Source organism: Ambystoma mexicanum, chromosome 11 (genome assembly GCF_040938575.1).
Source record: "Ambystoma mexicanum isolate Mex_15411 chromosome 11, UKY_AmexF1_1, whole genome shotgun sequence".
Taxonomy (NCBI): Eukaryota; Metazoa; Chordata; class Amphibia; order Caudata; family Ambystomatidae; genus Ambystoma; species Ambystoma mexicanum.
The window spans coordinates 986110689-986133828 of record NC_090934.1 but is presented as its reverse complement, the minus strand read 5'-3'; the positions used below and the strand labels follow the sequence as shown (position 1 = coordinate 986133828).

The window sequence follows — 23140 nt, the reverse complement described above, 5'->3', positions numbered from 1 at the left end:
ATTTTGGGGCAATATGCCGTAATTTTACTTCTAAAACTAAGGTTATTTGGGATTGGATGCATGGATGCACCGGCCTTCTAGGGGTGCAACTGCCGTAAATGGCACACTCAATCATGTAAACTCTGGCAACTGCGATGCTAGTACTTTAATGTCTCCTTTTTCGTAACCTATTCATTACGTTAGTTTAACTTTTAAGCTTTCCCTTGAGCTCAATCTTAGCCCTTAAGTATAGGTTGTCTATAGATGCATGCTATTGGATTTCAATACAAGTGCTTAGACGCAACTCTACTTCCAATATGGCCGCCGCTTGTGCCGCGCTTCCGGGTTTCAGGCCGGCAGCTAACGGCACACACAACAGGCTCCTGTCCCTTTCACTACGTGCAGAAATGCTGGTAAGCACAGTCTTTCGAGCAGACGCCTGCTGAATTGTTCTAAGCAGGGGCCATACGCATGTGACTGTCTCGTTAATTAGCGTGTTTTAACAGCACCAATTAGCACCTTAACACGGTTGTTTGTTTTTGTCTCCCCGTGAATTTTGTGCTGCTTCCATGCTGACCTTCACGCTTGGTACACTTGTCATCTGTATATAGTGGTTAATTGCAACTGCAACAATAAAGGTATGTTTTGCATGCCTGCATTTATTTTATTTCAATCTAGATCACCACACGAATCATAGGTAACACATATAATTTCTTATATTTGCAGTGGAGCCGGTGAATGCACCTTGTATATACTTTTTCTAATCGTATTACTTCATAGGTAAGGCTATTCCAGTCAATCACTTTTATGATTTGCACAACAATTAGTTGAATTATAAAGTCTTTAATATACAATGTGTCCGGGGTGTTTTTACTGCGGCATGCCGATATATGATTTCCCCCTTCTCTGTTGCCTTATTCGTTTCCTGTTTCAAGCACCAACAAGGTATTTTACTTTCTTTTTGTTGGATGGGGCAAAATTGCTGGTTAACCATATTGCACAATGGGTGACCATGGTTGTGCATACATGATTGCTCTTACGACCATAATTTTTTAATTGATTTTATTTTTATCTTCTGTCTTCTCTCACTATGTGTGTCAATTGCCCTCAACGATTGGCTAATTCTATTGCCAATACTCCATATCCTTTTCATGAATTTTTTTAATCAATATGTGGTGTTTCTTTAATTATTGGTTATGCTTGCCAATGCATATTGGATTCATTGTGTTGGGTACCTATTACTTCTGTCCGATATCTAATATTATCGTGGCCCCCCCACTCCTCCTTTGGTTGTTTGGGCCTGATTGTTTTGCTACATTTGGTTGGTTACATATGATTATGTCAAATATGTATACTTGCAAAACTTATGGATATAATTTTGCAGCCTGGAAAAAGAGCGTTGAAGCTCGAAACACGTGTCGACTAATTCTGGCTGTTTTTGATTTGAATTAAATAATGCACAATGAGCTTTAATAACTGTTTGCGTGCGCAATTAATGATAGCAACCCCTTCTTAATTATTTCTGTATAGGCCTGCTCTACATTTAGGCACAGTACTCTCATTTATCAGTGGAGCTGCCATACACATTTCATGAGACAATGGGCCTCATTACGACCCAGGCAGTAAGTTACCGCCTGGGCCGTGACTTTACCACCATGGCGTAAACTACGTTTACGCCATGGTGGTTGGCGGACTTACCGCCCCATTCCGACCTTGGCGGGGCGGTAAGTCCCCAATCCCCATTTACCCTTCCCCATTCCCATTTTTGCCCCATAGGGCATAATGGGAGTGGGGAAGGCGTTAATTACGCCACCGTAAATTACGGTGGCGTAATTAACTCCATGGTCCCTTAGCACCATGGATTTTAACACCTGCTAAAAGCAGGTGTTAAAAGCACCATGGCGCTAGGGGACCTCGTAATTGGCGGTAAGGGGTCGGCGCAGCTAACGCTGGCGTAAACCCCTTACCGCCAGGGTCGTAATGAGGCCCAATGTCAACTATTCGCAGCAGGGCTGATGCACAATTAGGGGCATCATTTTTTGGAACATTATCTCAATTTCTCAACAGAGCTTATGTAATGAGACAGCACCAACATGTGTTCGCATTTTCCAATGAGAGGTAAAAGTGCTGCGCAATCCCCATTCTCTTGAGCTGGAGTAATAGCACACTGGCGGACGGTGTGAGAAGATGGCAGTGCTGTGGTAGACTTCATGCCCCCTGCTCTTATAAGTCTTGTGCTTTCCAAAACTTCTGCCTCTACAATATCCGGCTAATATGTGACTGCTAAAAACCTAGCACCCTTTTAAAGGCCCCAGCCTCATAAATCTCCTGATTCTCACGAAGCTGAGTCTAAACATGCTTAGAGCTTTTGACAAGCCTCACATGGAACTGCCAGTGCCCCAAACCTACAAGCCTGTTTGGAAATTTAGCTCAGTGGGTCAAGTAACCCTGCTGCAGAGACCTGTGAGTAACTAGCTAGTTCCAATCCTGTTGAATGGTGAGTGAATGCATCTGCATCAGATGTATGTGTTTAAGACGGAGATAACATCGAATTGTAGCAGAGATTCCTTATCCTTTGGCTCATCTAAAGGACTACTAAATGTTCAATGATTCAGAACACACAGGTCTCATCAGGGCTGCTATACTTGTAATCGCATACCGTGCTGGTAAATCACCTGCATTGAAGCAGTGATGCATTTGACAAATCCCTAATTCTATAATTTCCAGCCTAACTGAAAAAAGCAGGTGTACACACTTTGAAATGGACAACCCAATATACATGCTGCACTAGATTTGTAGACCCAAAATGCATTTTCAGCTTTTTTCCAGATACCCACAACTCAAGACCCAGACAACACCCTCAACAAATGCCTCACAGACATATACAGCTGGATGACAACCAGCAACCTCAAACTAAACCAGACCAAAACGGAAATAATGATCTCACCCCCAGAGGATAATGAAACAGACACACAAATGAACTGCGCACCTTGTATGGGATCCCAACGGAAACATCCGTCGCAATATAATTTCTGGGAATATTCATGGACAACTGACTCTCACTAGAACCAGATGTCAACGGTATAGCAAAGAAATGCTTCTACCTCCTGTGACTAATAAGGATCATCTCATGCCTCCCCTTCCCACACATTCCCAATGATCTCCTTAATATTATCAAGAATCGAATATGTGAACAGCCTCTACCTTGGAATGCCAGAAAGGCTCACTAAAAAACTCCAACGCATCCAAAAGACTGCAGCAATGATATTCCGGAGACTAAACAGAAGAGACCAAATCACACCAGCCTTGAGAAGCCTAGAGTGGCTCCCGATACAAACACAAATTAACTTCAAAGCCTTCTGCATCACCCACAAATCACTACACGGACAAGTAGATGAATTCCTCCAAACCAAGATCAACCGCTACCAACTGGGAAGAAACTTAAGTTCAAGCAACAAACTCCAAAACAAAACTCTATGGAAAAAGGAATTTCGGAGGAACTGCATTCTCTGTCTAATTGGCAAACTAATGAAACTGAATCCCGAAGGAGATAAGAATGACAGAAGACCACCTCACCTTCAGAAAACATCTGAAAACCTGGCTATTGAACTCAGAGTGACTAGCATAAAACGGGAACCCCCAGCAATATCACAAGGGATCTGAGACAATAAAACATAAATGCTGTACAAACCACTACCCATTCCTGCTCCTCGCTCCTCCCCAGCATACCCAACACATCTTACACGAACGAACAAGCCAGAATCACCTCACACAAACACACAACCCACACATCCCCCATAAGAAACTGCTGCTTCAAACAAACAACCCTGTCACTGGGCGATGCCCTTCCGGACAAAATAACCCCAGTGTGCACAATCCAAACACACTTAGAAAGCTGATGCGCACCAACATCAGTTCCTCCTGGTTTAGCAAGCACCAACCGAAAAGCAGAACCTCTGACCTACTCCCTCTTCCCTCACTAACCTACCCAACCCACTTTCTTACAGAGCCATGTGGGTGCCGGGAGACCATGCAAATGGTAACGGTGTGGGGTATAAGTTAATTTAACATAACATATGTATTATTTCTATGTAAAAGGCACATCGAAAAACAGGAGAAAGAACAACTTAAGCAATACAGTGGAATAAAGGTGGCCGGGGTGGGGGGGGGGGTGGGGGGAAACAGATAGCAAAATAGTTAAGCAAAACAGGAATAAGAGCATCAAAAAAATGAGTAGGGAAAAAGAGGGATAGAAGGGGGGAGAGAAAGCGAGACATAGCACGAAAGGGATGGAGGGGGAAAGAGACCGAGAGAGAGCACAAGACTGGAGAAAGATAAGAGGCAGTGGAAGAAAGATAATAAAGAGTAGCAACCACAATAGAAATGAGAGCCAAAGTAATGACATGTGAGAGGAAGAGGAGTTGCAGCAACCAAGACAGCAAGACATAGGAGAGAAACAGCAAACAATAAGAAGCAGAGACAGGAGGAGCAGAGTGACCGAGAGCAACAAACGGCAACAGGTGGCATAGCAATACTTAATGGTGAGAGACAGAGCATCAGGAAATGAGGCTGGGAAAGACAGTAGAGAAGGAGAGATAAAGGAAGACCATGGAGTGGCGGTCAAACAGGTTGTGCCAAGCAGAAACAGTAGGAGCTGGAGGCAGAGGAGTGATGCTGGCACAGTGAGTGACTTGATTTATGAATAACCAATGTAACTAACGTGTACCTGTAGCAGTTCTTAACAGAGTTCCAGTGTCCAAGTGTCAAAGATTCAACTCGGAAACACGCATATATAAGTTACTGTGTGGGAGTAGGTGTTCCACAAGATTAACTAAGGCTACAAAACCTTAATATACAACTGTTTGGTCTCTAATGTTTTCGAACACTCTTTTAATTGTATGCATGAAATGGATGAATGTTAGATCATTTTTCCTTTTTTGCAAAGGAGAAAACTCATTTTCCTCTCTTATTTACTCTCCAATTCAAGAAATAGGAAGTACAATACCCCCCACTCCTAAGTCCTATGTGGAGCACTCACTAGAAGATAAGTAAAAGAATACAAACCAGTCTTGTGAGGTGTGGTCAAAATGCTTTTATACCACTAGAGTGGTGACGTGCAGAGTATAAAACAATCTTAACATCACATATACAATCACAGTTGTCTAAAAAAAGGGACACATTTCAAGCTTGAATTTACACACTGGTACAATTTAACCTTAAATGAGGAAAAGAGATGTTACACACATTATTACAGGCCCGAGTATAGGCAGTGCAAGTTCACAGTAGTCAAATGTAATTAGTCCAATCTCTAACCTCAGTAGTTAAAATGCCCTCGAAAGTTCAAGGTCAGTAAGCCAGCTTAGGCTACTTTGGAAGAGTTTCGAAATGTATTCAAAGTTCTACGATAGGGAATAATGGCAGATAATGAGGTAGATCATACTAAAGCCAGTAGCGCAATTTGTGTGATTTTAAAAGCAGGTTTCCTTCAAAGGATAGAGGCAGCTACCAATCACAGTTATCCAGGTGGATCGAGGCCAGGATTCCTTTGTCCAGTTTCCACAACAAAAGCAAGGGCAGCTCCAGGGAAGGACTGTATGCCCAATGTTATCAAATAGGAATTAGGGAGACTTCAAAAAAATCTTGCAAACCATCCCCTTATATCCTAATAAGAACAAACAACCACCTCAAGAAAGTAAGGGCGATTGGGAACAACTGCTCTCACCATATGGTGCACCATTGGAGTTCCAAGGGGTCGTTGGAGGAGCAGGGGGGGTTTTCTGTCAAGATTGATACCTAGGTCCATTGGTTCCAGTCTCCACCCAGCACCCCAAGTATTCCAGAAAGCACTGGGTTGGAGTTGAAGGGGCTTTGCTTCTAAATCCGCACAGCTGGAAGATTCACAGAATGCCACTTATGCAGTTAACTGATTAAGTGGTCCCGCACAAGGTTTGCAGACAGGATGATTGGGCCTCAATGGCCACGGCAACAAGAAGGATGCATTGCAAGTTTCACAGCACTAAGCCGAGTGAGATCTCGGCATCAGAAGTACGCTCTGTGTATGATGAGCGCCTGCTACAGGCCCATGACTCTTCAGAGATCTGGGATGACGGCCTTGGTGATGCAGGGCTCAGAACTGGTTAGGCTCACCATGTTAAGGGAGGGAGACAGCTTAGAAAGTCCACGCAGTCAATGTAAGAGCAAAGATTATTCTTGGCATATGGCTTGGGCAATGGTTGTCCCAGCAGCAACCTTTCAGCGCCCCTCTGTAGTTTCTTGTACTTTGGATCCTTGACTCCAGATCCTCTCCTAATAAACAAAATCTTGGGCTGTGCCTAAAGCGTAGTCCACCTTTTAGGAGACCTGTAATATTCAAACATTGGGTGGCAAGCCATTAATGGACAGCCATGTCAAATCCATGACCTCACACAAGGTGCAGAATGTGTATTGGGCGGTCTGAAGCACTATACTCAGCCTGAACCAGCTCTATGCTCACAAAATGGTACTCCCTGGGCTCTGTTCAGAGCAGTGTAGCGGATGCTATTACATGGTCAAATCCTACCTCTGAATAGGAGGAAGATGGCCAAAAGATCAGTGAAGCACAAGGATAAGGCCTATACATGACTAGCCGTTCTGAGCGGTGTGATAACATATGAATAATACACAGGAGAACACCAAAAAAGGATACACATATACATACCGCTGACACCAGCCTCTTTGGGCTTCACTTGGTATGGCGGAAAATACAGATAGGCCAAAAACAATGCTAATACAAAGCTCCCCTGCACTACTCTCCTTCAGAGAGGCAGTAATGCTACAACAGTCTTAATTGGAGGACAGGGTCTCCCCTGCATCAGTAGTTTTAAGGAATGACCAGCCATCCAAACTCAATGAGTTAAGCCAGGGAATGAGGTTTACAATATGAATGAGTTAAGCCAGGGAATGAGGTTTACAAAGACCTCACTCTCCTAAATCAGGTCAGGGTCTCTAAACAGTAGGCAGATACGCTGGGCAGCCCATTTAAATAGATGGTAAAGTTATAAAAAGAGCAAGTTTCCCAGAAATGACCTTACAAGAAAAAATACAGAAGTCAGATGAGGCCTTAGAATCAAATGTCCTGTGCACTATGGACTCCAGAACACAAGAGGTCCAATTGAGGTGCTCATTCTCTGATAGAAGAACAATAATGAAGACCATCAAAATGGCACCTCATTGCCTCATTTGTTAAAGAAAAAGTATCTCCATAGATATTCAAGAATGCACCAAATGTCCATAAGCGATGGTCGTAGGAACTAACAAGAATCCATGTGGAGTGCAAATAAGACAAACATGCAAGCGTGTCTGAAGTGTCAATGTGATCAGTGACCTTTCTAGCACAAGCCCAATAACAAAACTGAAGTAATTGGCTCTAATATTGTTTTCGGTCGGCAGTCATGATTAATATTTCAAAAAGTGAATACAATAAGCAAGAGTAGATGCTGCAGTACGAAGATTTTACATTCCGAGATTGAAGAGAAGGGTGGGGCATGCAACCCATCTGCTGCATGAGCAGATTCTTTACTAACTTGCCACCTGAGAGCTAGTGATCTGAAAATCATATCTGGTGGGGCTATGATGGAACCAACAGAATCAAATTAGAGTGGCTGGTTGACCTGAACTTCTATATGTAGTCCTCAGTTCCAAAGCAACAGAGGAAAGGCATATAGCGTCTTGTTAGAACATTTCAACAGGAGAGCATTTCCTAGGGTGTTGTGGCCCAAACTAACAGGATATTAATTGGGAACAGAGATCTGGCTTGAAGCAAATGGGTCAATGTGTAGCAGACCCTAGTGGGCAAAGATGATTGGGTGAACGAGGACATGAATTGCTAATCAAGAGGATCATAACAGAGCTTGCTCAGTGCATCTGATGTGTTATGCTCTTAACTTGCAAATGGGTAGCCAGAAATGTCACATGATAAAAAAGGGCCTGGTCCAAAATCTCAATCGCTAGCTTGTAGAGAGAATGGGAGTTAATATCGCTTTGCTTGATTAGATGGAATACAGCTGTTGTGTTGCATTGACTGCGAAAAACTGTGCTTGTTTCTACCGAAGTTGTGGTAGGAAGCATTTTCATGCCAGGACAACCATCTTGAACTCTTGAAAGTCGCTGTGAGGTAGGTTGCCCATAAAGTCATACAGATCATGAGTCTGCAGAGGCCAAGAGTGGTATCCTCAGTCAGTCAGCAGTGTCTGTAATTACTGATCTAGTATGGTGGAAGATGCAATGGGACCATTTTTTACAAAAAGTTTGAAAGAAACCCCAGTGAATAAGGTTCACTAATGTTGGATTCATTAATGTATATATTTGAACTGTAGTCCGTCACTTGATTCCAGACCAGTGCCAGATATCATTTAGGCAGACTCATTTTCGATCTTGTTAAAGCACCCCATGCATGAATGATTCTACAGGGCCTAAAAAGGTTAAGGTGCTAAGGTAACTTGAGAAGTGACTGTCGGCAATCTCTTTGGGCAGAATACTGTCCTATGGAAAAAAAAGTATTTCGCTTCTGTACAATCCAGTAAGTCGCTGAAAGCTGACAAGCTTCTTTTTCTGAATCGTTAAATGAACCAACATGAATTGGTTGATGACAAATCCCAGATTCCACAGTGTGTGGCATGCCTTCTGCACAGCAAGATGCGGACGTACTGCACATAGCCCCAAATTAAGTAACAGTCCAAAGAGGAGTACAGATGGACTCCCTCTTCACAAAGATGAAGAGCTCCCACAAAATCAATTGTATTAGCTGTGAGCCTCTGGAATTGAGAAGTGTACAATGTGACCTGGAGATTCAAGGAACACATTTATCCCCAGGGTGCAGCGTCTCCAGAACCTTAACAAGCATCACCATGTGAAAAGGTTCAAATGCAAGAATGCGATTTGGATCAAAAGGGCCTAGAATAGAGCTCATCCCTATGTAATGGGAATGACCCTTCTCTTTTGTTATTATTAGGGTATTTATTGAGCACGAATCCAGCTTTGGGAGTACTTTACAAACATAGGTGGGAGAACACAGTGAAGGAAGCAGAGAACATGAAGCAGGGAGCTAACAACTGGGGAGGTGGAGACGGTGGGCAATTTGGCAGCAAGGGCTCTACAAGCAACCAGTGAAGGAAGCAGGGGGGAGCAGACCACCCAGTCCCGATTGGGGAATTGAGGGTGTGTCGACGTAGGTGTTAGATGGGAGTCATTCCTTGAAGATGAGGGTCTTGAGTTCTTTCCTGAACTGTATAAGAGAAGGGTGAGTCGGATGTTGAGGGAGAGGAGATTCCAGAGTCTTGGGGCAACACAGAGAAGGCCCGACTTCTGGTTCTTTCCTTCCTTACCAGCAGAGTTCAAGTCTGCACATGTCCTTACATCAGGTGGATTGTAGGCCTCTGGAGATGCTGAGGTTCTCAGTGAGGTAGCTTGGGAACTTCGGGGTGCAGCAGGATTTGAAGATGACATGGTTTTGAAGAGGGTGCCAGGGCAGTTCGATGAGGGTCAGGATGATGTAGTCGAATTTGCATAGTCCTTTGATGAGTCGTGTTGCAGAATGAAGGACATATCTAAGGGGTGCCAGGGTAATCGGTGGAAGGCATTCTAACAGGGCATTTCCACCATCCAGGTGGGAGAGGCCAAAGGCTTGGACAGCAGATTTAAAGGGGTTTTCTGGGATGAAGGGCATGATTTTCTGCAGGAGAAAGTTGGTACCAAGCAGTTTGTGTCTTCCTTGCTATGTGCTGTTTGAAGTAGTGGTGTATGTCGATGTCGAACCCAAGGGACTTGGCGAAGGTGGCTAGCTGGGGTGTGAAGCCCTAGAGGTTCATAGCAGAGAGCCAGGTCTGGATATCAGGGTTTTTGGTGTTGTTGGTCAGCAGTAAGAATTCCATATTGGAGTGGCTGGGTTTCAGGTAAGCACTGGATATCAATGACTAGATTAATGTGAGGTAAGTCTTGAGCCTGTGTATGTCTTATATTTTCTTTCCTAGAGTCTAGTGACCTGCTAAATGCCACGGACTGGAGCAGTCTCTAGATCTCCAGAGACAACTCTGGCGTTACTTATTAAGGTTTGCGGAGAAAGTTATGAGACAAGTGGAGGGTTTAGGAGAAACCTTGGTGGATCACAGTTCTCGGTTTCTCAGCACCTATCAGGATCTAGGGACATGCTAAAACTCCTAAATGCCACTCTCAGGTGCTAGGTGTCTGTCAGATTTCTCATGCTTTAGGGATTTTCTAAAACTTCCTACCACCTCTCTGATTCAAGGCATTTCTTAGGGTCCTCTGCAACCCTCATGGTCTAGGCCCATTTCAGGTCTCTCAGTGCCCCTCCGTGTCTAGGCACTTGTCATGGTTCCCAGATCCCTCTGGTTGTAGCTGCTTATCAGGGTTCTCGGAGATCTTCAAGAATCAGATCCATCACATGGTTGCCATATACGGATAGTCAGAAGCTGTCTTATAAAGCTCTCAGTAAAGCAGACCAATGCTTCGTCCTCCTCTTCCATATGATGAGTCGCTGCCTCTCACAGCCTTCCAGCAATCTTGGTTCTCCTCTCGAGGCCGGATAGGTAGCTAGGTGTTACGCTCACCTGGTATCCATGGGGACGTCACCCAGCCGTAGGGACTCTGGTATCCTTCTCTGCGGTTCCCAGGTGTGACCAGCGTGGGAGTTCTGCCTGGAATACAGGTGGGCAATGTTCAAGACTGGCCAACTGTGGTAATCAGCCTCCCACCACCGCATATGCCCGCAGCCCCTCTGGGCCTCTCCTCACCTTGTTGCTAATTCAGGTGTGCTCTCTGTCCTGCCTTCTTGGCAGGGGTGCGTTGTCCCTGTGGGCAAATGCGATCTAGTTACTTCACTGATGCCGGCCCATTTTGAGTCTTTCAGGTAGGCTTATTGCTGTTGTATATTGTTGTTATTCTTGCATGCCTTTCTTGGTTTAATAAATGTCTCTTTCTCTTCCTTAGGTGTGCGGAAGTCCAGTGTGATGCATTGGCTGAATTGGGTCTCGCCGGTAAATGATGGCGTGTAAAGAGCGCTATGATGCCTTGCTTTTGCTAACCTGTTGTCTTTTCGTTCCCATAGATCGTGGTGCTCACCCGGTGTGAGGAATCCCGAAGGCGATGCTGGTTGAGGGGCGACTTGCGAGGTGAGCTTTTCGGCACAGTTTGTTATGTTGTAAAGTTTCTAATATCTTGTTTCTTCCTTTTTTGCAGATCCATCGGTCTGGGAGACAGGCTGATCCTAGGAAGCTGTTCGCAAGAGCTGTGGGCAGCTAACGATGAAAATTACAGGTAAGCTGCTGCTGCTAACGATGTCCTTTTGTCTCCTTACAGATGCTGTTCTTCTGAGGTTCGCGGGTACAGCGGAACTCGTTGAGCGTCACGTTGCAGGATTGCAAAGTAACGTGAAGCGTGTTACCCAAGTCGGGTGTGGTTTAAATAGCTTCAAGAAAGTAGTCCAGGTAAATTAGTTCCTAGGCTACCACACCCAAAACACTATACCGCATAGCTTGGTTCCAAGGAACCAAGGTATGTGGATGCCTCCATGTTGGCTGACACTTGAAATAAAGTAGTTCCCTAAACACAAGTCTTTATTAAGTATGAGCCTGGTGCCAAAGGCGCCAGGACCGGCCCAAAAGGGCCTAGGCAATGGATGCCTAAGTTTGTTGGAGACTCAAGCCAAGACCCCTCCTGGCCCATGGGCTTGCCAGAGGGTTTTCTGGATGTGGGTCGTGACACTAGGCTCCCTCTATTTTGGTTTTAATTCTACTGGCATTGGGAGCTTTAGCTCTGCTCCACTTTTCCCATCAAGCTTTGCTTTCAGTCACCTGTCGCATGACGAGGAAAGGGCATGTGTTATAAAGAAGGTGAGCCCTCTTAATTTTATCATCTACTCTTGGGTTTGTAAAAGCTACAATTGGAGTCATCACATCTTCGAATGAGAATGTCAATGGCACGCTGGTTTCTGGCTAACTCACTTTTTTCTTTTCTAAGTTTAAAGGCGATTGGTTACAGAATTGCACTGTGCCCTAGAATATTAAGAGGAAGATAAAATGCTGCCAAGGATTTAGCAGGAACTACCCTATTTTTACAATCCTTTTAGACCTCATACATATTGGGGGGGAGGGGTGCGTTTCCATCAAAATGTAAATCCAACTCTTTCTTGTGAACATTTAGATATGAGCTTGATGTGTCCAGTCACGCTTGTCTTCAAATGTCTACAGACACATTGACAGGGCAAAAAGTACTTCCAGTCAAATGTTGTTTACCTACTACTACTTACTAGGATTACTGATGGCTACTTTGACTTGCTTGTTTTACTAACTGGGAATCCTCCTTCTGTTAAGATTGTCTCTGCTGACATGAACTTCTCAACCCATCATTTCTATTCTTTGGCAACTGGGTAAAAATCTAAAAGGCGTTTACGCCGAATCTAAATACTACAACAAAGCAAGTGCATAAAAATGGGAATCAATCAGCATTGGGAATGAAACACAGTTAAACTATATGCTTACATAAAAACCCTCAACAATCATTTTAAGGACATTAAAAGTGAGAAAAACCTTAGAATAAGGTGGGTTAAAATGGTTATGAAAATGCCTGATTGGTGCAAGGTTTCCAAGATGGAAAATAAAAGGGACGCAAGATGGCACTATGGTTTTCCTATACTTGGTGTCCAAAGGCTACAGGAAAATGCCCACAACTATGCAACAACTGCAGGCTGCAACTCAATCAACAAAATACCTCAAGCTGAAAAATAATTAATGAATACTAATTTTGGCAAAAGTTGGCTTGTAAGCAGTTCTCGTTTGGGGATACTGTGAAAACCTCCAATCCAGGGAGAAACTTGATTTGCCACTTAACACTATTTTACTGCTAAAACTGTAAAAAAGAAAAACATTGTAATGAGTTGCATATATTATTCATATAATCACATCTCTGTTAATGTGTGTAGTATAAACCTATTTATATGAAAGTACCTCTTGCTCTTGCTTTTTCCTGGCAGCTTCTTCTTTTTTTCTTTTTTTCTCTTCTTCAATCTGAAATTACAAATAACATGAAAATGTATTAGAAGTGAACAGATGAATACTGCTTCAATCTGCACAATCTTACTATGATATGGCAATCAGAGACCAACAAGCAAATCTGATTCAGGACAGATGGTCACTGAGTCATGTTAATATGTATTTTTAATTAATTTCAGAAGGTATATATATAGCACACATTCCAACTTCCACCTGCTTCACACTGATTTAAGACACTGTAAGAAGACAAACTCAACATGTCAGCTATTCAACATTAGTATATTGCAGCATGGAGTCTAGAAGTGGATCCCCAATGCTTTTGGAAATATTTGGGATAATGCCATGAATGAACAAATTACTAGGTCATGTTCTTTCTGATGGATGATTGTCCCACATATTCCTCATCTTTAATATATCTCCAGTGCAGGGCAACTCCACGTCAGATCTGCCCTATGCCCTATGCAACATGATGCTGGGGCCAGTATATATAGAAGCAGCGCACCCTGTGACCTTAGTTCCACCCTTTTTCCCTAGCACTCTGCTTCTGCAGTGCCATAGAACTAAGGTGAACTAGACATCTGTCAATAGGGACAGGAAGGGAGGACGATGAGCAATCTGTGGGAGGAACATCCATCAGAAAGAACATTATCGAATGGAAGCAATGTGTTATTCTAATGGATTCTTTGCTCCCACGTATTCCTCATCTTTGATATATTCCCAAAGCAGTACGTAGACCTGAAGGAGGGAGCATAGTAAAGACACTATCTAAACCAGAACATGCTGAAACACAGCAGTGCAACAATGTGATTCAAGCGGGGGTGAGTATTGTGCTCACTCTCAACATAATCAGATAAAGCATTCCTTCTTACATCCAGAGAGTCTAGCTTGAAAACTTGGCTATTCCAAAGGGGGTCAACCACCAGAGGCAGTAGGCAAAGAATGACCATGCTATCTGTCGCTTGGCTGGTGTTTTATTCTTCATGTGCACATATAATTATTTCTATTTTATGATGGGGTACCTTTTACTTCCCTTAGTTTATAGTAGAGGATTACACAAAATGATTTGAAAGGGAGGGGCAGTAACACTATATTTACAATGCAGTTTAAAATGCAAAATAGAAATTCGAATTCTTTTCTCACACAGATTCCTCATCTTTGATATCTATTTCTCAAAGCAGCTGCTCTTTGGAAATATTTTCACCGCCAGGGGCAACAGCGTGGCTCCATGTCTGCTCTGCCCGACGGCTCTACGCGCCCTGCGCTGGACATGACGTTGGGCCATTGTATATTGAGGTGCCATGCCACAGATGCAACTGCATCAGATCCATTTTGAGATAAGTGAAACTTTCCTGGTATATTTTTATTGCACTTATTAGATGCTTGTGTGAATTGTAAATCATCATGACCTGAATAGTTTGGTACTGAAGAATAACCAATTGGTGTAGTCTCCACAGAGGCAGCAACAAAAGACTGAATAATCTTGTAGAGACCATCAGGTTCTAGAAATTCTATAGTTGTACCATTCAATGTCGTGAATCATTTCTTCAGGTTCTAATAGACCATACCAGATTCCCAGTTTTTTGTTTAATGGTTGGCCTCATGTCTAGATCCTTCCCTTCTTATCCTGAGTCGCTTTAGAGAATTCTGGGGAGATGAAGAATTTCTGTCCAGCAAATATAATTGGGGATTGTTCTTTGGCTGCATAAAGGACATGCCATGCTTGCTTGCAATGGAGGAAACAAGCAATTAATGATATCATAGATGGATTGTTTGATGTAAAACATAGTTTTACTGTATGAGCGTTCTATAATTCTAGAGGAGGTGAAAAAGAGGTGTCCAGAGCTTCAGGTATTGAGTTCTCTAATAACGTAATCTCCACTTTCCCTACTTATCTCTTCTATTCTTGTCTTCATGTTCAGTAAGATCCATTTCCAAATCAAGAATTCTCTGTTGCATATTTTCAAGACTTTCCACTGTATCTTCAACAAAGGCCTCCTGATCTTGCAGAAAACTCTTTAATTTCATTTTTAAAGGTATGAAAGTCCTCATGTTGCAGACATGGAGTGTGTTTTAAGCATGGAGATTGATGAGTGAATATTAGATAATTCACAAAATATTTTATCCATGCCCATATTTATAGAGGTCAGCTCATCTGTTGCAGTTATGTTGCTAAATTGCTCTTTAGCTATGCTGACAAGATGTTCATAGAGTGATCAAGCATTAAATAAAGTAATAGACAGTTTAATGGGCATGTGCTAAACAATGAGGGCCTAGTCGCTATATTAACTGGCTCTTTCCACGGGTTGTGTTAATTAATATGGGCATTAAAGTCACTGTTGAGCAGGCCCCATCAGGGAAGACTGAGCGCTCCATTGCTTAGCGCGTCACCTTGTCATGTAATTTCAGCGCCGGAGCCGGGTACACCTTAATGACACACAGATCAATGGGGATGAAGGCGAGCATGATTTACTGATCCTCCTTCCTTTCCACCTGACTAGACTTCTGAAAGCTGGAGTTTCTTCACAGGAACTTGCGACGAAAGCCAGGGTGTAGAAGAGGATTGTTAATGCACAGAGACCACTCCTGACCAGAGTCACGGTATGAGGATGAAGTGCTGCAGCACTGTTCGCGTTCTCTCAGGTCACCAGAATTGCTGTTGTCCTTGGACCAGACTTCTTAAAATACCTATGTAGTAAGGAACATTGATTCATACTATCACCTGTGTTAATAGATGTTATTTTCTAATAAGAGTGGGTCTGTGACATATTTAACCTCACTCGGTCAAAGGGGGAGAAGGAGTTAAGCAGCTATGTTGTGGGATGCTGACCATGCCGGCAAAGCAGGGTTTTAAATGTTGTGCAGCAGACTGCATCGCTTCATTGGATGTTGTTCTTACTTGAACTAGTGGTTTTATTCCTCTAATGCTGGATCATTTCTGTGCTGACATCTGCATATATGGCCGACAACCCCCGACCTCTCTTGCTGCTACTCCCGAGTCAACCTCTGCATGTTCCAAAACTGTGCTGTTAGGTCCCCTTGCTCACCATGGGGTTCTTGCTCCAATCTTCAGTGGCTGTAGAGCTTTGGTTTTGACATGCTCATCCAGAACCGAACTGCAGTTGTCCCTGCTGGTGATGACCCTACTCACCTCTGTTATTTCTCATCCTAAGGAGTGGGGAGTTAAACTTTGACAGTGGCATTCTTTATGTTTGGCTTCACTAATCCCGCTGGAGGTTTTCAATGGATTGCCTCAAGCCAGTGGGAACTTGTGAGCAGAACTAGTTAACATTCTCACTGATTTTTACAGGCTCAGATTTGGATTTAAGGAATCCCTTTCCACTAAAGTCAGGAAGCCTTACCAAATAAATGTAAATAAATAAACAAATGTTCAGCTGGACATTGTGGACTTGTATAACCATTTCATGACCCTGTGATGATATGTTCTGCTTTCTTCAAATATTCTAAAAAAGTTGTTTTAATTTACTCACCTGTAAATATATTTTAATTATTTCTTTGGCAAAACTTTAAATAAACAATATCTTTGCAAAGCTACGCTGGTGCACATTCCCCTATACACGTTTACTATTCATTTAAACAAACAATCCCCTTCTGAAACTGCTTAGGCTTTTGGAGAGGAATCCCTCTAGGATTGATTTATCTGGGTCAGAGAAATAAGGCCCAAGATAAAGCCCCCTAACATTTCAATAGGTGAAAACATTAACATGTATATATATATTAAAATCCCCGATGAGCACAGACGACATACGGGTAGAAGTAATCTTTTTATCCCTTCCATGAAGGAAACGTCCATCACTGTATCTTATGTTGCTATTTGGGGTATGCTACTAATGCTGAAAAGTGAACAATAGATACATTGTACGCTAGTCCATTATAGAGTATTTATAATATCAGTTTGTCTACATTGAAGTGGGTCAACATTTTATTATTTTCCAATTATAACAGTAGCAGAACCTTATGGCAGGTTTGCATACTTCCCTCTAGATGTCAATACTTCTCTGTGGCAATGTTAAGTGTCCAAACACTTTGACCTCAAGTGGATAGTTATATGTATATGTGGATTGGAGTGTGTGCTCTTCTACTGCTCTCAAGTAAGCAGGTTTGATATAGATTACATTTTACTAGTTTTGTGACTGCCGTTTGTAGTAGTTATGGATAACATACATGTCTCTCCCATGTTGGCACTTTGATTGTTATTTCAGATGCTGCATCATTTGTACTAATTGGGCATCAAAGGCACAGGTGAAGAAGTTATTGCAAATCTCCCAGACTATTAGTAGTGAACAGGTAGCATTTCGCTTTTTCTTTTATTGCAAATAGACTGATGTCTGAAACGCTACAGATTTTGAAAATGCATTCAAGTACCTTGGGATATGTTATATGAATTTATTGAGCACACATACGCCCAGAGTCATCTTACCGCTGATTGCGAGAAGGGAATTTCATGCCCAAGTGCAACTAGAATAATAGTTTTTCAGCAGCTGGCGGAAAGTAAGATGATCTTCAGTCCCGTGTAGGTTGAGAGGCAAGTCATTTCAGGCTTTGGTGGCAGCTACAGAGAACGCACATCCACCTGTCTGTGAGAGTCTGAACCAGGGGACCGCCACCAAGAGGGCAGCTCGAGAGCACAACTTGCGGGTAGCAGCATATGGCACAAATTACTCCTGCAGATATTCTGCCGCCAGGCCATAAAAGGCATGATGTACAATGCACATGGCCTTAAAGAGAATACGGTTTGCAACAGGAAACCAGTGAAGCTGCCTTACTAAGGGAGACATATGGGCTCCAAAAGGGGGGTGAAGAATAGATCTAGCAGCAGCATTTTGAAGTAACTGAAGCCGGTTTAAAAGGTAGCGAAGCTGTGCCAGATAGAGGGAGTTGCAGTAATCGAGCCCACTCAAGACCAGGGCAGCCACCAATGGAGCCTGACGCACTGCTTGGATAAAAGGAAGAACCTTCCAAGAATCCAGAGCTTAAAATGCCCAGTTTTGCCAACCGCTGACACCTGCTTGTCCATGGTAATGGACGCAGAGATTCCGACCCCCAAGTTTTTAACCGACAAGGTGGGCACTGGGAGAAGGCCAAGAGAAGTAGGCCAGAACTGCGCAGTCCAGAAACGAAGAGGGGGCGAAGTCCCCACGACCAGAACCTCAGTTTTACTGCTGTTTAATATGAACCAATTGGTTCTCATCCATGCTCCCAGATCCTCAAGGCACTTTCTCAGCCGGACCGCTGTGTCAGGTGGGGTAAGGTCCATGCAAACCAAGATTTGGGTATCGTCTGCGTAAGAGTAATAACGGAATTCATGAGACAAAATGAGAAGCAAGAGAGGCCTAATATAAATATTAAACAGAATTGAGGACAAAGCACCCAAGGCTTCCTTCAAAAGAGCCAAAGGTATGGTATCAGCCGTAGAGGCTGATGTCAGGTGCTGGATAGCCTCTAGTACATCTGTATCAAAGAACATAGGGAACGTTGACCACAACCCCTGAGCAAGGGAAGGCTCTGCACGGGCCGTATAGCAGGGTAGCAGGAGAATCTCCCCGTTTATATCATCACAGATGGTAGTGATTTGTCACAAAGAACGAGGCGAGAGAGACACAGCACCTGCGAAGGCGGCAGCAGAGCACATGCCTTCTCGATATAGTTCCCACTCATGTGTCTGTTGTGTTTGGAGACTGAGATCGTCCACCAGACAATACTGTATCCCTTCTACCTGCTGTGCAACCACAATGATCACTCTGCTTAGGCACAAAAGCCAAATGTGTAGGACTATATGAGACAGGTGTTGAAAATGCACACTCGCGCTTGTTGATGTAAGAATCTGCCCCCCTTGTGCCACCTGTTGCTCTAATGCATTGAAGTTGTATAGTGTGTCCTGATTAGGACTTGTTTACCCCTGATGTGTGTGTAAACTTTTAAAGTGGCAGTCCGATTGTAGTGATCCCTTCGACATTCATGTACAGTGTCCACTATTGTTGGGACAAACACCCTACAATGTCACAGAAAGGAGATATGCTTCTCATCCTGAAAGTGATGCATCTGCTGTCATTGTCGAAAGGTAACCCTCTCGAGATCTTTTTGCTGTGTTACCATCTTAGTTACTGAATTGCAACCACCATTGTGTACCAAGCCATTATTGCATTCTGCACCAGGTGAATGTAAGAGGCCCTCGAGGCCAACACCCTAATAACTGTCAGAAACTGCAACATCTGGCACAGGAGAACTGTAGCCAAAAAGGTCTGCTCTCCTGTGAATGAAAAGTCAAGGGTTGTTGGGAATTTAACACCGGTACAAGGAATTTTTGCACTACCTCATTTGTGCGCATTCTGAAATGAGGTGCTTTGTTACCAGTTACCAGCCAGTAGTCCAGGTATGGGTACACATGTACTGCTTGTCTGTCACCATTGACAACACCTTTGCGAACACTCTTGGTGTGGATGTTATCCCCAAATGAAGCACTTTCCATTGATCATGACCAGCAGCTACCTTGAATCAAAGATACTTTTGAAGTTGGGATGCATTGAAATATGAAAATGGACATCTTTGTTGTACATTGTGGTCATGACATCTCCATTCCGCATAAGTGGAATTACCTCAAATTGAAATCATGCGGAATGTCAGTGACTTGAAATATCTGTTGTGGCCTGAAGTCGAAGATTGGTCTCCCATGTCTTTCTTAGGACAAAGGAAGTATGTGGAATACATGATTGATTCCTTTCTTCTATAGGCACATCCCTTATAGCTCCCTTTTGCTACACTGCTTTGACATTTACTAGTAGGAGATGGAAAGGTTTTGAAATGTTTATCATCAATAGCCACCCAGAACAAAGGCTATCTTTAAACACTGTTCCACAGTGATGCCTCATCATGTCAAGGATATGATGAGCTAAGCCATGTGAAGGCTGTGCATGAAGGCCAATATTTAGGGCCACTGTGGACAATTGTGTGATGGCTTTGCATGTTCGGGAGACTTATCACGATTGTGCTTAATCTCCTCTCCTAGTGAAACCCCCAGCACATTTGCTGGACTTCTGGACTTTTTCTTTCAATCCTGAATGAGTGGAGACTTTTACCACTCATTCATTCTTGTGGGCTCTGTCTTTTGGAACTCTATTCTTTGCATTCTACCTATACTATGGAGTCTGTCTGCTCCATAGCTCTTAAAAGGCATCTGTGGTTTACTACTGCAGAACACAGTTCCTTATGGGCAATGTTGCTGGTGACCCTTAGGGTCCTTCTTTAAGATTCATCTCTCCCAAAACTCTATAGTCAGATTGGCACACACCTTCATTTCCAGGAAGAGGTGGAGTTTTGCCCAAATACTCCACTGCACCGCGGAGCGGCCGTGGAGTTGGCAGCTGAGGTGTCAGCAGTCTGCGGCAGTTCGCGGATGTACACTGGAGCCGGAAATGGAACAACTGCAGAGATGCACACGCGAGGAAGGAGCACGCTGGCTTCAAAGTCAGCGTCCGAGTAGTGAAGACAGTATTTTGGGACACAGGAGCCTGTTGAAATCTCCACTGAGACTGAGAAAACAGTCTCTTCATACCCCCGACGCACCAAACTCAAGACTACAGTCGAATGGGGTTATAGGTGAAAGGATCTAAAACAAAAGGATCGAATGCCTTTTTTTCGACACCAAAAGTGCCGGAAAAAAATAAGTTTTTAATGCTTTTTTTAACTTTCTTTTATGGGGGAGGCGGGGGTTCCTTCCCAACCCCCCGTTTTCCTTTTAAAACATGTTTTTATGCATACTAAACAAAAGAAGATCTAAATAAATATAAAAGCATTAGAAAAAACATTTTTCGGTCCTTTTGGTTTCGAAAAAAGGGGCATTCGATCCTTTGTTTTCGATCCTTTGACTGGACACCGACGGATGGAGGTAAGAAGTCTTCTAAGACATTCAAATTACCCGTGCAGCAGAGCGCGATTCATAAAGTGGCTAGCTGCGTGCCGCTTAAGGAAAACACCCCCCCACCGCTAGCCGTTTTGGCACAGGGACACTTATCGCAGATAGAGCTATCTTCCAACCTGCCTGACAAAGTAATCCCCTTTAGATTGGAGCAGGTGAGAGTGGCGCCCGACGACTTAGTGGGAAGGGGGTGCTCTGACACAAACACAAACTCAAGAGCAGATTTGAGTCATATGAGTCAAAATGGAGGAGGGGAGGCTGAGGCCGAGGAACTCTACTGCAGGAAAAAGGCTCCAAGGGATTTGAGGAGTCCAGACCTGGAGACGGCTGATCAGGATAAGGTCATGGCTCCGCATAGAGACAAAAGTAGCAAAATTTCAAACTCGGCCCTCTAATGCAAGACTCTAGTGAGAGTCAAGAAATGACAGCAGCATCAGAGCAGCCGCAGCTCCCTGAACCTAAGCCTGGGAGTGTCAGTGACTGAGTTATTCAAGAAACAGAAACACTGACACTTCACATACATCCAGAAGCAAAAACTTTGAATCGACACATAGTGGACTTGACAATTGAACCTGGAACAAACGGAAACTCTCAATTTGAAAAGCAAATGCTGGAACCAGAATGCAGTTTTAACTTGGAATAATTGAACAAATCAATGAGCAGTTCGAGGGCTCCTCTCAATTCAACGGGATGTTGAAACTAATCTTGAAGAGCTGTTTGAAAAATGTGCTCAATAGGGAAATAAAAAACAAAATGACAAGGTCGTAAAGCCACCTATGAAACATCCAAAATTAAGATGGAAAATAAATCCAGCACAAAAAAGTACCACATCGAAAGAAAACACAAAAGGCTTAAAGACGGAAAAAACATGAACTTACAAGAAACTAACACACCAAATACAGGGGAGTACATCAGCAGGACAAATGAAACATTTTTTCCAAAAATATATCATAACGCAACAAGGACAGAACGAAGTGACGTCGGATCCGTGTAAAAACATTTCAACACCAAATAAACGTACTGACATGGGAAACAGAGAAAATGAAAATGTACCCCTCTGTGAAAAAACAAAGAAAGGACCAAATTTAAATAAGGAACAAAGGTTGCAAAAAGAGGGGGATAAGCAAACAAGGGAGACCCCATTAGAAAATCTACCTACGGAAGAAGAAACAGAGGCAAACAAGCCGACACAAATCACAGACTTCCTGAAAAAGAGAAAAGACAGAAACCTTACCTCCAAACTAGAAGATCATCCACCTCGACATCGTCAGGAAGAGAAAAAGATACACCAACCAAAAAAACTGATATCTTTGCAGTAATGTTGGCAATGACAATTGCGTTAGCACCGTTCACAAAACTGTATGAGAGCATAAACGACTCCTTGAGAGATCAAGTGCAATGATGCACACAAAGTTGATATACATAGAAGGATATATAAGCTTTAGAAAGAAGAAAAGAAGTGGCGGCAAAGGAAAACAACATACAACAAACCCTCGGAGAAAGCAAGTACTAACAGCCACAAGTCGGTGACAGTATTGGTAGGTACACAATTTTCTTCTGCGACAAGGAGTCTTCACACTATAGAAATCAATGTCTCATATGAAGATGCCACGGACACCATAACGGAAGCTTTGAAATTGAAGGCAAAAAGAAGCAAATCTCACAGGACCTGTGTTCCCAAATCAACTGAAACAAAAAGATTACAGTGAATTTGGGGAAAAAATGACACAAACACAAATTGACAGAAAATAGAGGCACGTACCTCAAACTAAAGATAAACCAGAATCAAAAAGATGACAATGGATCCAGCAAGGAAACGGAAGTGGGTACGATAAACAATGATACTTACCCTCTCTGTTTAATAAGAAGACCGTAGAAAAGCTATGGGAATCAAAAAATCCAACAGTGAAAAAAATTGACGAGCAACCGGCGAAGACATTGAAAGAACAAAATAAAACTAAGGAAACCAAAACACTGTTGACTTCAGTACCAACAAACCCGAGGGTGAGACAAAGTTCGAAAGGAGAGGTTTTATTACCTCAGAAACAAGCACAAGAAAAAGTTAGCTCGCGACCAAAAAAGGTGACGAATAAACAATATCAATTGACTTGATGGAGATGTCGCAGTATACGATAGAAGAATCAGAATCGGACATCCCTCAAGATAACTGAATAAAAGCCTCAAT

General features: G+C 43.1%; 1 protein-coding gene across 2 annotated transcripts in view; it reads right to left on the bottom strand.

The window, feature by feature from the left end:
• CARS1 (cysteinyl-tRNA synthetase 1) overlaps positions 1-23140 on the bottom strand; it is a 1125505-nt gene that overhangs the window by 62777 nt on the left and 1039588 nt on the right. For both annotated transcript variants that reach the window (XM_069624151.1, XM_069624150.1), the window contains one exon: positions 12978-13037. In XM_069624151.1, the coding sequence (XP_069480252.1) occupies positions 12978-13037 (60 nt within the window). The remainder of the gene's footprint in view (positions 1-12977; positions 13038-23140) is intronic.